We start from the raw sequence: 16,704 nt of genomic DNA, 5'->3' as shown, positions 1-16,704 counted from the left end.
CCAAGTACATCAAAGACAAGTTTATAAAATGAAAGCATTAAAGTACCAGGAGAAACATTGGGAGGTTGTTTTTATAACTTTGAAATGGGTAAGCCCTTTCAAATTAAGACTTAAAGTCCAAAATAAAAATAAAACATCAACTCAGTTACATAAAAATAAATAATATCAACATGGCAAAAACCACTGCAAGCAAAGTCAAAAGTACATGTTGCCCTGGCAGAGTAGCTTAGTTGGTTAGAGCATCGGCCCGATGCGCCAAGGTGAAGGGTTCAGTCCCTGTCAGGGCACACGCAAGAATCAACCAATGAATGCATAAATAAGTATTAATGCTTCTCTCTCTCTCTCTCATCAGTAAAAAGAAAGTAAATGTCAAAAACAGTAAACTAGGACAAAATACGAAGTTTGTCCATAATATAGAAAGAGCTCCAAAAAATCAATAAAAACCAAGCACCACAAAAGGAAAATGGGCAACAGAGAGTACACAGAAGAAAATACAGATCACTTTAAAATATATGAAAAATGCTCAGACTTGTAGAGAAACTTAAGCACATACTAAGATATTATCAGACTATCAGAAACTTGGTAACATACCATGTTGACAAGCACTATTATATACTGCTGATGGAAGAGTGAATTGTTCAGCCTCTAAGGAAGGTAGTTGGGCAACATCCATGGAAATCCATTCTTGTACTATCAGTTTCAGAAATGTCTTTTCTAGGAAATGTGTGCAATTACCTTCATAGCTTTGCAAGATGTCATATACAAGCTTATTTACTGTGGCCCTGTTTGCAATAGCACAGTATTAGAATCATCCTAAATGTCCCCCAGTAAATATGATGGAGTGTTATGCAGCCATAAGGAAGAATTAGGAGGCTCTTTATGTGCCAAGACAGAAAGATCTCTACTCTATATTAAGTGGAAAAGGTAAGGTATGAATGTGTGCATATAGTAAGCTCCATTTAGCTAAAAGGGAGCAAATGAATACTGGCATATCTCATTTTATTGTACTTCATAGATATTGTGTCTATTGAAGTTTGTGGCAACCATGTGTTGAACAAGTCTATTAGTGCCCTTTTCCCAACAGCATCTGCTCACTTCGTGTCTCTGTTTCACATTTCGGTAACTCTCATAATATTCCAAACTTTCTTATTATATTTGTTATTTGATCTGGGATCAGTAATCTTTGATGTTACTTGGGCAAGACCCTCCAACAGCAGAAAGATTATGACTCAAAGCTTCAGATGGTTAGCATTTTTAGTAATAAAGTGTTTTTTAATCAAGGTAAGTACATTTCTTAGACATAACGCTATTGCACACGTAGACTACAGGGTAGGGTAAATATAACGTTTATATTCACTGGGAAACCAAAAAATCTGGGTGACTTACTGTATTGTGATACTCATTTATTGTGATCTGGAACCCTCAATATCTCCAGGGTATGCAGGATATATTCACATTTTCTCATTCATGTATAAAGTGTGAACAAGAGGATACACGGAGATTAAATAAAAAGCAGTTGCCTTCAAGGGGAAAAGGATTGTCTGAGGAACAGATGCAGGAGGGAGAGTATATACCATATGCCCTTTTATACTTTGGATTTTATGACTGTATTACCTATTCAAGAAAGTACATGAAACTATTAATAGATAAACCTAATAAGCAAAGGCTAGTCACATTGGCTTACATATAGGGAAAGGGATTTTGCTGCATTTCCCCCACTATTAAAGAAATGACCCCACTCCTTAGAAATGTCCCCAGTCCTCAAAAGTCCCTGCCTTGTATTTGAGAACCAAGTGGACAGGGACTCATTGAAGCAGAAGACCTTCTTTGCAAAACTGCCAGTGAACAAGTTTGACGAGTACCTACTGCACCCCTGGCTCTGACCTGATCACTGTGGGAACTCACACGAAGGAGACAAGCCCACTTACCCTGCCCTGCAAGCTGGGCCTCAGAGCAGGCACAGCTGGGAAACATTTGTTCCCATCCCCGCCCCTTCCCAGGGAGACTTAGACCTCTAGTGAGGAGGCAGCACTGAAAGCCAAGAGGAGTGCATCTGGCCCAGAGCAGGGGAAGAGCAGGAGGTGGGGAGAAGGAAGACAGCCCACCTTCTCTGGCCCTGAGTAGGAGTCCTGAGCTGAAGGGAAGGCTGAGTCTGTTTTCAGAGCAAGGGCAAGGTTCAGACTGGTGTGGATTCTTCTGAATCAATTCCATTTATACAAATTAGAGCTAGTCCTTTCTATGATATAACAAAGGCTTTAAAAGAGAGTGCTCTGAGTGGAGGCAAGTGGGGTCCTTAAAAAGTTGGGGGTCCCGGGCCAGAGTGGTTTGGTTGGTTGAGCATCATTCTGTGCAGTGGAAGGTTACCGGTTCTATTCCCAGTCAGGACACATACCTGGGTTGTGGGTTCAATCCCCAGTCAGGCATGTGTGGAAGGCAACCAATTGATGTATCTCACCTCTCTCTCTCTCTCTCTCTCTCTCTCTCTCTCTCTCTCTCTCTCTCTCTCTCTCTCTCCCCCTCTCTCTTTCTCTCTCTCTCTCTCATCCTCTCTCAGCATATATTTAGGTGAGGATTTAAAAAAAAAGCAGGGGTTGGGGCTGGTGACTGGCATTGAAAGAAGTGTGGCACACGGAGGCGAGAGCAGCTTCCGGAGCTGGGGACCCGTCACCTTACAGAAACCACTTACCTTCTTCCAGCTTCTATTCACTTGTTTCTGCCATAGTAATAACTTAATGTGCTCTTCCTAACACTCAGTGTTGTTTAGTGTAGTTTGTACACCACGGTGCTTCCCACATGTTGTTATTGTTACTATTACAATGGGTCATTATGCCTGCGCTTGGGTCTTGGAAAGGCAACTCTAGATTAGAGAACGTGAAAGGGTGGTAACTGGGCCTATGTCCACCTTCAAGGACTCCAGCATTTATGGGCAGGCAGACAGGACACCTGGTTCCCTCTCGCTCAGTTTCCTCATGAAGGAAGTGAGAATAACACTATTGAAGAACTGCTACTTTTCACAAGCCTAGGAGCAGGAATGTATCTGGTCTGACTTGACAGATAAGGTAACAGAGCATCAAGGTGACTTTGCCAGGTCCAGGCCACAACAGTGATTAAAACCCAGAATACCGGAGCCAAGCTGGTATTCATGTCACTGCTCTCCACCCTCAGCCAAAGCTAAGCCTTGACCACACACAGTGGCCAGGGGGGTTGGGGACCCCATCCTCAGGGACTGGGCTGGTTGGCTCACTGTTCTTTCTGCAGTGCATTAACATCTGCTTAGAGCAGCACATCTTAGTTCTCTTTTCTCAAGAAGTCCCAGCTGTAAGTGGAAATGGGGCCACGCGTGCAAGATAGGCAGGCCCCAGTGCTTCCTGCCCCATCTTTGCACTCGGGCCTGGATTCCTGGTGGGGGAGGAGTTCAAGTCCAGATGCCAGCAGGCTTGGGAGAAAGGCCCCTCTTGGTCTGTGTGCAGGAGACTGGGCCTTCTTTGCAAGAGCCCCCACCCCAGAGTGGCTCCTGAGGACGTCCCAGGGTAGGAGGGGACCTCAATTCAAGAGTCTAGGTCCTTCTGTGGGACAGGTCTGGGATTTGCAGACTTGCTTGGTAGGGAATTCTTACCCAGAACCCCAGATTATTATACAAGATCTTACACAGATCCCCAAACTGTAGCACAGGCCACGAGGCAGCTGTACCAGTTGATCCAGCTGCCACCAGGGTCTCTAGTTGATGCTCCATAAAGTAGCACCTGATTTTTCTGTAGTTTTATCTGATTCATTGATGTTCACATGTGTCTGTCTTGTTCTTTTAGGTGATCTACATGGTTAACTCACAAAGGCAGGGGCATATCAAGGTCTAAATAATATGAATTTCAGCACATACTGGTAATAGTTAGTTAATAGCTAATAACTGTATTACAGCGCAGCAGTCCTCAGGTTGCAGAAGCTCCTCCATCGTGTTGGGGAGAATGGAGGCAGCTTTGGGGGTTGGCCATCATGGGCCGGAGATGGGGACTGAGTTTGGTTGCTGGCAGCAGGTCAAACCTCCTCAAGACGTTCCTTTCTGTAGCAGATTTCCCTGAGATGTGTACCTCTCTCCAACTCAAGAAGACTGCATTGGGATGAGTGTAGCATTAACCGTGTGGTTCTGGTCCATCTTGCAGGGATTTGAAACTGGACAACATCCTTCTGGATGCAGAAGGTCACTGCAAGCTGGCCGACTTTGGGATGTGCAAGGAAGGGATTCTGAACGGTGTGACGACGACCACGTTCTGTGGGACTCCTGACTACATCGCTCCCGAGGTAAGACCCTGTGCAAGGGCCACCTCCTCCTGCGGCCACAGCTGAGCCAGGGCTTCACCCCCATGGACTGGGTCACCTGGTGGTGCTGAGCAAAGGTTGTAGAAAACCAGGATGGATTCCAGGGAAGAAGAAAAAGCTTGCTGATTTCTCCTTAAAGACGTGGTGGTGATGGGGGAGAGAATGGTAGAGCAGAAAGTAACAGATCATTCTCCAACTCTGGGCAGGTCCTCCTAAATGTTTCTCTTTTATTCCAGTCCAGAACTATCAGTGGAGCTAGGACCAAGAGACATTTGTTGACTTGTATCATTGTTTTTACTTCTAAGCAGAATAAAGGAGCACCACTGATAAAGGCGCAATGAACTTAACCAGCTATAAGTTGCCTACAGGAAAACCAGGAGTAATTTGCCATTTCTAGTGTAGTGGTGATTCTACATATGGAGCACACAGGATCAAGAAGGAGGAGGAGGGTGAGGAGGAAGAGGTGAAAGAGGAGGAGGAGGAGGAGGAGAGGAGAAAGAGATTAACTGCCTCATTATAATGGAGATCAGAGATGTTCATGTTGAGTCTCACCAATGGGATGCCTTTTGTGAAAGTTGTTTAGATGTCTTATTCATCATAAAGTGTTTGTTTGCCTTGAGTTTCTCTAGATCAAGCTTGCCCAACTGAGCAATACCTAGTGTGTTATGATTTAAGACATAGCCTATCACACATACTTAATAAATTGCCCGTGGTGGATAGGTGTGTTAGAACACTTAGACTTCTTTTCCTTTCAGTGGGCATTGTTTGAGCACCTGCTAGACACAAAGCAGTGTGGGGAGAAATAATTGACCTAGACAATGGTCGCTCTTCTAAAAGAACTTTTGGTCTAGAGGGAGTGACAGATAAGTAAACAACTAATTAAGTAGAATCAGTTGGTACAAGAAACACAAGATGGTATCCTCAGGGATCAGGGCAGGCTTTCTGGAGCACCTGGTGAATGATTTGAGTTGTAAAGAATTAGCAGGATTTCCTTTGGTGGTGGGGGTGGGGAACATTCCTGAAAACAATAGGGAGGATTGAGTGGGGGTGGGCAGGGGAGGAGGCTCAGCATCCCTGAGCTATGAATCCTTTAGGGCAGCTTTGTTTCTAATCTGGGTACTTCCCGGATTCAGCCCACAAATCTGGCTCTTAGTAATGGTTTGTTGAGTGAATATATGAATGAGAACTTGGGACAATCCAACATGAGCAAAGACGAAGGGATAAGAACATTCTTGGCCTTTTTAAAGAAAGGAAAACAGTGTAGCTAGAACAGGATTTCTTAGTGCTTTTAGCAATGAATGTGATTAGAATAAAGGACCAAGGAAGATAGTCTTTATCCTGTAGGATCTGTGGACACATTAAGGGCTTCCCAGTGTAGAAGGGTCATAATCAGACCTGTCCCAGGAAGTAGATGGGCATCAGCCATCTGGATCAGGGAGCAGAGTGAGAGGGAAGGACAGTTGAGAAACTGCCTGGGGAGGATCTGGGAAGTAAGGATCGAGTAATAGGTAAGTTTTCATTAAAATGTTTATCTTTTAAGAGATTGGAAGAAGAGAGATTTCAGTCAGTCTCTGCTAGTGTGTTCGCTTAGCAGGAATACTAGGAATTTAACCTTCAAGGAGAAATCAGTGAAAGCCTCGGCTCTCCACTGGGACCCACTCTTCAGTATCTTCCTCATTCATCCTTTATCATCAGAATGCTTGGTTCCAGTCCTTCTGAGTTGATGCCAGAGTCAAAGGGTTGACAGCCTAGTGTAGTGTTAAGGACCCAGCCCAAGACAACCATTCACTTTCTGATGAACAAAACACCCACACAACTTTCATGAAAGACACTCCATTGGCGAGACTCACAATGAACAACTCTGATTTAAGAGGCCCAGACACTTTTCCTTCCCATCTACACTTGTGCCCACTCTGCAGAATCACCATTACCTGTGAAGTGGCTAATAGTCCCTGGTCTTATGTAGTCAAGTTACAGCTGATAAAGATACTGCTTCCTTCAGCAAGGGCTTCGGGGAAGGTTCCGTCGAAGTATACGTCTAACGCACTTAGCACAGCAGGCACTGGGTAGTAAATGGGGCTCCACTGTCTCTGCTGTTGGGTTGTGCACTCAGGTGGGCAAAGCATAGAACTGAGAGTTGAGATCCCAGGCCAGATTTGACCACTAATGCCCTCATGTGACCTTGATCAAGTCACAGAATGTTTTGACCCTCGGGTTCTTCACCTTTCAAATGGGAATAACAATTTCTTCCCTACTCACCTCATCAAGCCAGTTTGAGAATCTAATGAGATTAAAGCATGGAGCATGAATATGCTTCAGAAATCATAAGCCTCTATTCAAAGAGGAGGGGCTGTGAGGTGCCAGGCTAACCTGAAACCAGAGACACCTTCTGAGGCACTAGCTCTGCCCCAGGGCTTCTCTTCCCACCATGTGCCCTTGACTAACCCCCATCACACTCCCTCTTCTTTCTCCACGCCCAGCCCCCACTACCCAGGGATGGCGGCCAGCCCTGGGTAATGCTTGATGTCATCAGACCCAATGCCTACCCTTCTCTTCTACCCCAGCTCTGACCCACTCCAGGGGTTGGCTGCCACACTGGGTGCCCTCCCATGGCGTGCAAAGCCTTGCCTTTCTCACCAGCTTTATCACAGATAATTAGGGCCAAGCCTAAAAGGAATTTTACAAAAGATGCCACCCAAATGGGAAGGCTCTGGAAGAGGCCTGGGGAAGGGTGGGCAGGGCCACTTTGTGGTTCCCACAGCGCCATCCTATCTGAGCATACACAGGCCACCTGGAGGCCACTTCCCCATCACCCTGCTGGGGCTTAGAACTCAGTAGAGCCACCTCCTGGAGGCTGGAGGGTGGCCTCCTTAGCACTCAGAGTCCCCTGAGCCAAGGAGAGAAAGGAGTGCCCAGTAAGGCAGACACAGTGGGCACATGTGACAGCCAGTCTCCTGAGTGTTGGAACTGGGCTGGTCTCCAAAGAATTCTAGAGCCCCTACCACCTGCTTACGTATAGATGCCCTAGGGAGACAGCTGACCATGAAAAAATAACTAAAATCATGGTAGTATGTGGGATGTGCCTGCAAATCTTAGGGACAGGTAAGGGTCTTAGGGTAGGAGAAAAAAGGGAGACTCAAGAAAGATTTCTGGAGGAGATGATGGTGAGACTCAAAAGATTTCCTGAAGGACGGAAACTGGCATCCTGTAGTGAGACAGGTTGGGCTGCTGTGTTTTTCAGGGTTGGGGGAGTCACTGCTTTGGGCTTTGGCTTTGGCTTTGGCTTTGGAATGGAGCAGCATTACTGGCTCCTCAGGCCAGTGACACCTGTAACTCTGATCTTTACCAGATACCATGTGCTAACCCCTGGGCTAAGATACCAAAGGTACTCACCAAACACATTACCAGCCCCAAATCATTTAGAGTTGACTGTATTTGCTTGTATTCCTTTTCATTTAAATTTAAAAGATTCCTAGAACTTGGTTTTACTATTTTCAAAATCCAAGTCTTCTTACTTAATCCTAAACCACCTGTAATCTCTAAAGGGGGTTTGGAGTCGACCACAGAAAGCCCATATACTGGGGTTTAGCCTCCGCTTCCCTGGCTGTCTTGAAATCTGAGGATTGAGCTGGAGTTATGTCCTGGAACAAGTTATCAGAAGTCACCTGTCTGAGGTGTCCTGCAAGGCCATTAGACATGGCCTTTGCTATTTGGGGCACCTCAAATAAAAAGAAGGGGGCCTGGGGCTTTCTAGCGGCAGGTAAACGAGGGGTTCATCAGTACGTGTTGTGGGAGTCATGAGGACATTGGAGATTCTTTCCTTGGAATATGCAAGAGCAAAGTGGTCCTTTATGATTAGAACACAGAAGAGTCGGGAGACCGACTGTAATTTCCTTTCCAAGAGTACAGGGCTCAGGTAAGTTCAACATCGTGGCCGTTTAAAGGAGACTAAGATTCTGCTCACCTGTCACTCCGTGAGCCATGCCTGGGACGAGCGTGAGGCAGGAGACCTGAACTCCCTACATGCAGTCACTTACAGCTTGCTTAGTCTGCGTCTTGCTCCTCTGACCCTGATTTTAATGTCAAAAATACGTTTTTTAAAAAACTTGGCTATAAACGCAAGTCAGGAACTTCATCTGGGGCTCAAAGGAAGAACCAGAGAAGTGTCCCCACTGGAGGACAGACTGGAGGAATTGACCTTGGAGAGTTGATGGTTGACTCCCAACAGAGTGCCTCCCAAACTCAATTGTCACTGAATTTGCTGATGTAGAGTGACTTGGGGCTCTGCTCTGTGGAGGGGCAAGCTGGAAATGGGGGTTCCACTCTGCCCAGGGGCGCTTGTGGCACAGGCGTGGCCGTGGGCGGGCATCTCTGCTGGGCTCTGACGCCGCCCGTCTCCTGGTCAGATCCTGCAGGAGTTGGAGTACGGCCCCTCCGTGGACTGGTGGGCGCTGGGGGTGCTGATGTACGAGATGATGGCTGGGCAGCCCCCCTTCGAGGCTGACAACGAGGACGACCTGTTTGAGTCCATCCTCCATGACGACGTGCTCTACCCCGTCTGGCTCAGCAAGGAGGCCGTCAGCATCCTGAAAGCTGTGAGTCCTCGCCCTGCACCCGTTCCTGCTGCCCTGGCCTTCCCACCCATCTCTATTTCTTCTCACTCTGCCCTCTCTCCTCCCTCCCTGCCCACGCCCCCCCCCTCCTCTGCCTGCCTCTCTGGGTCCCACCTCTGCTCTGCCCCCCCACCCCCCACCTCGCCAGAGGAAGGCGTTGAGAGCCAACACCACTGCGAGGCCAGGCCCTGTTCTGGAGGCTGCTGCTGAGAGAACGGCCCAGCCCGGGACCAGCTGCTCTGCTTGTGGGAAAAGGACAGTGTGTGTGTGTTTCCTGGGGGTGGGGGGCTCTGTGCCCCTCGGTGTCCTCCAGTGAGGGTTCCAATGTTGCAAAACCAACTCAAATTGCTCTGGGATCACCCCTGCTGCTTAGGCTCCGGACTGAACCCTCCTTCCATACCTGCCACCATGGCCTGTGATGGGGAAGAGGGAAGAGGAGGGGAGGGAGGGAGGGAGGGTGGGAGAGCCCTGTGCACCTGTGTCCATGAGGGCATTGCTGTGGCTGAGGAGCTGGTCAGAAAAGAAGTGTCCACTCAAGCTCTGTGCAGCCACACTGGATTCTGACATGTAGCAGAGGGACAGTCCCCGCCCCTACAGATAATCCCTCACACGTGAAGACGCTTAGTACTTGCTCAGGGCAGCCATTTCTACAACCTAAGACACTTGTACGGAGGCAAATAAGTGATTACCTACCGCCCTGGGAAAGCCGTGGAAGCTGAGGTGCAGGGATGCTAAGCAGGCCAGTTTCCTTCCCCTGGGCTGAGGCAGGACCACGGTGACAGCCCAGGAACCGGGATGTCAGTGCTGGCTTCTTTCGTCCTTCAGAATGCCCCAAGGTTCGGTAGTTGGCATTCCACAATCGCAAAATTTGCCACATCCAAGTACCCTCTTTACCATGCTTTCCTTTCCTTGTTCTTCTAGTCATCTCCCATTATTTACCTTGTTATATGTATTTTACCAAAAAAAATATATCCCGATCATAAATGGAAAATCAGTATCATTTCCATAACTAATTAAATAATTCATCATATGAAAATGTCAAAAAGATCTCAAATTACTCTGTAGGTGTCTGGGGGGACACATTTCATATTTAGGAAAATGCCACATCAGAGCATGATACTTTTTGCTGTAGCTGTTTTTTTTCCCTTCCTCTGTCCCTCCCCTCATTCTTTTCCTCCCTACCTTTCTCTCCCTCACTCTGTCCCTTCCATTACTTCAGTCAGCTAATATTGAACAACTGTGTGTGGAGGGCCTCCAGTGTGCCGGGCGTTGTGCTAGTGGTTAAGTGCGGACTGGTGAATCTAACAGCCATCGGCCCGTCCAGTAGAGCTTACAGCCCCACAGGAGAAGTGGGCAATAAATATAAAGTTCATCCATACGTGGCCATAGTTGGGATAAGATCGGTGAAAGCAAATAGAGCATGTGTATTCACTCATTCATGTATTCAGCACATACTTAGTGAGCATCTCGTATGTGGCAGGCCCTATGCCAGGTGTTGGCTAAGAAAAACCCAAGGCAGCCAGGACACCAGCCCCGCAGAGCTGGTCCCTCACCCCAGGCTCTGAACACCAGCCCAGCACACCTGCCTCTGCCTCCCGGCCAGCACCCCCGCTGACCCTTTCATTTGGATGACCCAGAGCAGTGTGGGTGTCTGGAGATATATTTAGTTGTCACAGCTTGGAACAGGGGATGCTAATGGCACTCGTGAGTCCAGGCCAGGAGTGCAGCTAAACATCCTACAATACACAGGAGGGCCCCTGTGACAAAGAAGTATCCGGTCCGAAATGTCATTAGCACAGAGGTTGGAAACTTTGACCTACAGACATTCAGAAGCTCGAGATCGCGCCTGCGCTGCCAGTTGGTGAGGGTGAAACCGCCCTCAGGAGAAGAGTCTCTGGCTCAGGGGCGGCTTCTCCATAGCCTGGATCCTCAATCCGACCCCTCCCGGAATGGGAGGACGGGAAGCTCAGAAGAAGTGAGGAGCTGTCTTCCCCTCCCTTGACCTTGGAACGCTTCACTTCCTCACATTATCTCTTGGGTCTAGGGCCAGGCCAGGTTTTCCATGACTCTGGCCACTGAGGTGGGTCTAAGGGCCGCTGCCTGTGTGAAGGTGGCGCAGATCCTAGTGAGGGCCATTGCATCATAGAGTTACACACATCACGCCCTGTGCAGCAGTACATGCCAGTCCTGCTGCTTCCCTCCCTCACCATTGTGCCAAGGCCCGGCCTGCAGCCCCCGGTTCAGTCATTTCAGTGTAGTGAGTGCACAAGAGGGGCCAGGCCCTGGGAGCATAGCACTGATTCCTATGTCATGGAGCTTATTAAGGGAAGGAGATGTTTACACAAATTAAATTTAAGTAAACGAGAAACATAAGGTCCCTGGTCTCCACAGAGGGGGGAATCTGGGGAGGCTTCACAGAGGAGGCAGCATATTGACTGGCTCTTAGAGCTTGCATAGGCCCTGAAGAAGGGCCTCTGACCAGGGGAAAAAGGATGCAAAAGCCTAGCAAGATAGACTGAGTTGAAACCAAGGAGTTTCTGTTAGGGGTGTGGACTTTATCTGCAGGTGATAGGAAGCCATCAGAGGTGCCAGGGGTGACCTCTGCTGACTTTGGTTAGAAAGATGAAGTGTGTTGGTACCATTCCTAACACACATCTGCCCACCACCCCTTTACTTTCTTATCCATGGCTCTGGCCCCACCAGTAGCATTTGGTCTGTGCCCATGTGCTTTGGTTTTAGGGGCAACAGGCAAGAGATAGTAGGAGGCTCTCCCAATCTTTCTTGCTGATGAAGCCTGAAATTCTACTATTATAGATTTATTCCTTGGATTCATAGTTTGTCGTCTTAAATTCAGACGCAACCTTCACCCTATGAATTGTAATTGTCTCTCCACATGCACACACACATATCCCTACCTTTATTTTGGGTGGCTGTCAGAAATGTTTCCACTTACTAGCACTAATTTTTTTTTTTCAAGGTTATATTGTTACTCATGGGTAGAGGCCAGGAACAAGTATTGTTACTCGTGGAAAGGCCAGCAGATGTTAATTTATCTGCTCAATTAAATTAATATTTGCCATCAGAGCTGACTCATTTAATAGGAATACGTTCTCCTGGGTGTGTGTGTGGGGGTGGTGGGGGGGGAGCCTAAGACACCAGCCAAAAAAATGTAAAACCCATCAGCGTGGTTTTTATGGACAAGCATTGAGAAGCAATGTGCCTTTTTCTTTTCTTTTTTGTTTTTGTTTTTTTTTTTTGGGGGGGGGGATTGTTTGTTTATTTGTTTGTTTTGTGGGGTTTGTTTGTTTTTTGTCTTTTGATCCACATGCATGTTTTGTGCTAGAGATTCGACTTCAAATCTTTAAAAAATGGGAGGGTCCAGGTCCAGAAAAAGGAAAGGGCCAAGGGGTGCCTTTGATAATTTACCTTAATGTGAACATCTGCTCCTCTTTTCACACTTCAAAAAGGACTGTTGACTCTCAGTGTAAATGGGTTTATCAGACCTCAGTCTCCCCGAGGAGAAGACTTGAGAATCTGAGGGAAATCAGGGAGTTAGTAAGAGCCTGAGCTTCTAATCCCAACTTGGTACCTTGCTGGCTGTTTGACCTTGGCCGAGTTAATTAACCTCTCTGTGCCTCAACTACCTCACTTATAGAATAAGGATAATAATAGCAGCTCAGAGGGTTGCATTTGGCTGAAATGAATTTACACACACACACACACACACACACACACACACACACACACACACTGTGTTTAGAATGGCAGTTGGCAAGTAGTTAAGTTCTATATGAGTTCACAAGGACCCTGAAGGGTGAAGGCCCTAAAAGTTTGGAAAACAGGCTGGGGAGGTGATGCTGAAGATGTTGCCTTCGCTGATTTCTGTCTTTCCCTCGCAGCCTGTGCCTGTCGGGCTTTTGTCACTAATTCTATGTCCTCATCCCTGCAGTTCATGACCAAGAACCCCCACAAGCGCCTGGGCTGCGTGGCAGCACAGAATGGCGAGGACGCCATCAAGCAGCACCCGTTCTTCAAGGAGATCGACTGGGTGCTCCTGGAGCAGAAGAAGATCAAGCCACCCTTCAAACCTCGAATTGTAAGTAGGGCCCAGAGCTCCTCCCACCCCGAGGGCTGGGCCTGGGTACCGTGCGGAGGGAAGATGGTCTGGGCACATCTCACAACCAAAATGACAAGGCACGAGGGAGCCAAGACACTCCCTAAGAGAAAGCCTCTGCCGCCCTAAGAGTTTACTGTAGCAAATGTGCAACCTGCAGCCATCATCAAGATAAGGATTGACATGGGACGCAAAAGAACATTTTTTTATTTTAATAGAGATTTACTTACTTATTTTGATCAGAAGTTGCAAATGGTACTAGCTCTCCATGTATGGTAGCGATAGAAGGTTTCGTTATAAATAAACAGGTTTGTTTTTTAAGTGAGTCCACTTAAAGAAAAACATAATTAAATAATAGTCACAGGCATTATGTGAAACTAGCACAGCGCATGAAGTTGTGACTCAGTGACTGACATTTGGGGACTGTCCCCTGAGGGGCCAGATCTGTACGAGGCCATTTCCTGAGGCCACATCAGAGATCACCTGTCCTCTCTGTCCCATCTCCCTTCCGACTTCACTCCAGCCTCAGCACACACTTCTGTCCAGGTTCTTAGGCCTGTTAGGGTGATGCCAGTGGTGGGGGCAGGGGGTGGAGGGGGGAAGGGGACGGTCAGTGAAGGGTGTTTGAGCTCAGAGGTTGAAACTAGTGAATCTGGGCTTGAAGCAGAGCCAAGACCGGGTCCTGGCAGTGACCTTCTGCTGGAAGGGGACAGGGTTGGCGCTGCTCTCCTTAAAGTTAGTAAGAACGCGTGTGCACACGTATTTTTGTCTGTGGGGGAGGTATTATCTTAATTCTGTTGGCTTTTAGCATGATGAGGCTGAAAATATGGGTAGCCAGCTGACTTGTGTACTGGGAGTGAAGAAAAATGTGTAATATAGGAATTTACTGGGCAGAAACCCCAATCAGTCCTGTCACCCCACATTGTCAGATGACCCCTCCTTCCTCACTACCAGCTACACAGATGAGCCTCCTGTGGTCTGTGAATCATTGGAAAGCGTTCCATTATAGCCCAGAAGATTTTCTGAGGAGAGATTATTGATACTGCTGTGCTTCTCAGTGCAGATGGGGTAACTCTCAGCTAAAGGGCATGGTCCAGGCCTTAGCCAGACGTCAGAGTCCAGAACATAGCAGGTTGACGGTCACTCGACACTCAGTCCTGTTGCCATTCTTCATTTGCCTTCTCCTTTGGTTTCATGATTTTTCACCAGCTAACACACAGCTGGGAACAGGCTAGATTTAGGTTCACCTCCTTTCCCAGTTAACATCATCCCCACCCCTGCCCATCTCCCCCATAGCTCTAGGGCCTGCTGTGCATGCCAGCTTGCCAAAGGCTGCCTCCCTTGCCCAGGGTCTGTGCAGGTGGCCTTGACCCTGACAAATGAGAGGAAGTAAGAACCGGGGGCCAGGCACAGGAGGAGGACTTAGAGTCTTGATCTGAGGGTGACATGCTAATTTAGGCTTAATCTAAGTTAATCAACCCAAATGAAATTGGGAAGTAGAGCTAAATAAAGAATCCAGGCCCGACACACAGGAGGAACCCAGTACAAGATCAAGGACTGATTGGCCAACGCAAGTCTACAAAATGAGTTAAACCTCAATTTGAACTTCAGGTCAACAAAACGATTTAAAGCTAAGCTTTCGGAGGGCTGGGGCAGGGCTGGAGGAGCAGCCCCTTCCTGTGGCATGGAGGGTGGAGAGGACAGGGCAAGCCCCCAGGGACCATCAACACGGGGTATGCAGGGGAGAGGGCCTGGGACGGCAGAGGCAGGCAGCAGGTCTTGCTGCAAGGCCACATTTTTCTAAGAGGCCACATGGAAGCAAGCCGTTAGGAAGGTCTTGAAAGATAAAAAGCACCAGGAAGTTTTTAGGTGTGGATTCATGGAGAAGAGCCTCTCCCTGACATAGAACAGGTGGGAATAGTGCGCAAACCCAGCGCAGAAGAATGCCCTGAGATTTCGGGAGGCTGAGAAGCGCTGGTCCCCCGAAAGCCCTAACAGAACTGGGGTTCCTCACTGGGGCTTCCACCCTCTGGTCTGAGCTCTGAGCCAAGTGCAAGTGGAGACCGGGGAGCAGTCCCTGGCCTCCAGAGTGAGGGAAAGGTGTGGGGCAGATGTGAGCTTTTTGCAGGCCTGAGGGATGGGAGCCGAGTAAGGAAGGAAACAAGAGGCCAAGCATGTGACAGGGATCCCCATACATCTGTCCCTGGCCAGGAGTGCAGGTGCTCCTGTGGGCACAGGTGTGAGGGGGCCCTCAGGTACCAGCAATAGGAGTACTTCCCTGGGTCAGGGGTTGAAAGCAGCTGGGGCCAGGGGGGACTTCATCTCCCCCTGGAGCTAAGGGACCTATGCTCTCCTTCCTGGGCCCCCCAGAGCACCCCCACCTGGAGCAGAGAGCAGTACTCTGTGTGCTGCCTTTGCTGAGGGGCTCCAGTGGACTCAGAGGCCCTACCACCCCTGGGTAGGATGGCGGTGAAAAGGGGCAGGGGCTGTCAGGGGCGCCCACAAGTCTTCAAGCGTCAGCCTTCCCGAAGCCCCATGTAATCACTGCCTTGGAAATATATTCCTCACCCTCCACAGACCTCCCGAGCTATCCTCGCCACCTGGGGGCAGGGCAGAGGATATTTATTCGGTTGGTTTCAATTCAGTCTGAGGAGAGAATGAGAACATCTGAAGGAAGGCTCTAAAAAAGGAACCTTACTTTGCACAACAAGGCCTTTCTGATCACATTTCTAGCTGAATGATGTCCATCCTTACAGAGTTCTCAACGACAGGTCTTGAACGACTTAAATGATTCAAATATCTGATCACATTAAATCCTTCAGACTAGAGATTTCTCTTTGGAGAAATATCAAAATTGGGACAGAAAAGAAAAGTCCTCATCTGGTTAGCAGTTGGAAAGGTGTCCCAAACCTGCCCCTAAGTTGAAAGCTTTTTCTGAAAAAGGTTAACGGCAGGACCCTCAGTCATGATGGGGCTTGTGGATAGCAGAGGTGAATTTTAAGTTGCATTAAAGCCCACCACTCTGATGACTATAGTGTACTTCTCATCTCTGAAAGCCTTGCAGGACCAATGTGAAAACTCACGTAAGGCTTTTATAAGCCTCCTCCCCGCCGCCCTGCCCCCCAGGCACTCCCTGACTCAGGATTAGCTCTTGCCGGGGTGGGTGCCTGCCTGTCTCAGAAACCCCCAGTGAGGATGGCTCTGGGCTCCATAAGCAGGGCCAGCCTTTCCCTCGGGCCAGATAGATCTTTGGCCATTAGAGAGACCCTGGGAAGCTGAGGTCTGTCCACAGAGCCATCTTCTGTTCATGAGGCAGAGAGTTCTCTCACAGGACAGGATTTCAGAGACTTGAGGATGCATCAGGTGCCTTCAGGGAGAGCCAGGGGAGAGAGCTTCTGACAGAGAAAATGAAGGAAGGCTGGTTTGGAGGCTCCCCTTGGGAAGAAGTAGCCAGGCTAGTGGGTTGCAAGCAGCCATGGTTATAGTGAGAGTCTTGGATCTTAAGGACGGACTTCAAGTAAAAGGACAGACTGTGAGAAGGGGAAGCATGTCTGAGCAAACATCACCAGCCTTGCCGTTTGGCGGTGGCCTTGAGAAGGCAGTGCATGACTTAGCAGACAAGGAAACCAGGTGCAGACACCTGGTCTGGGCTGACGCTCCCTG

At 48.4% G+C, this 16,704-nt stretch overlaps 1 protein-coding gene across 4 annotated transcripts in view; it reads left to right on the top strand.

The window, feature by feature from the left end:
- The window catches only part of PRKCE (protein kinase C epsilon), a 465,420-nt gene that overhangs the window by 431,393 nt on the left and 17,323 nt on the right, over positions 1–16,704 (top strand). For all 4 annotated transcript variants that reach the window (XM_080685092.1, XM_080685093.1, XM_080685091.1 and 1 more), the window contains 3 exons: positions 4,158–4,296; positions 8,721–8,909; positions 12,877–13,023. In XM_080685092.1, coding sequence (XP_080541218.1) covers positions 4,158–4,296; positions 8,721–8,909; positions 12,877–13,023 — 475 coding nt within the window. The remainder of the gene's footprint in view (positions 1–4,157; positions 4,297–8,720; positions 8,910–12,876; positions 13,024–16,704) is intronic.

This window comes from Plecotus auritus (genome assembly GCF_963455305.1).
Source record: "Plecotus auritus genome assembly, chromosome: 8".
Classification (NCBI taxonomy): domain Eukaryota; kingdom Metazoa; phylum Chordata; class Mammalia; order Chiroptera; family Vespertilionidae; genus Plecotus; species Plecotus auritus.
Note: the sequence above shows the minus strand (reverse complement) of the source record. Positions and strands in the feature narration are given on the sequence as shown.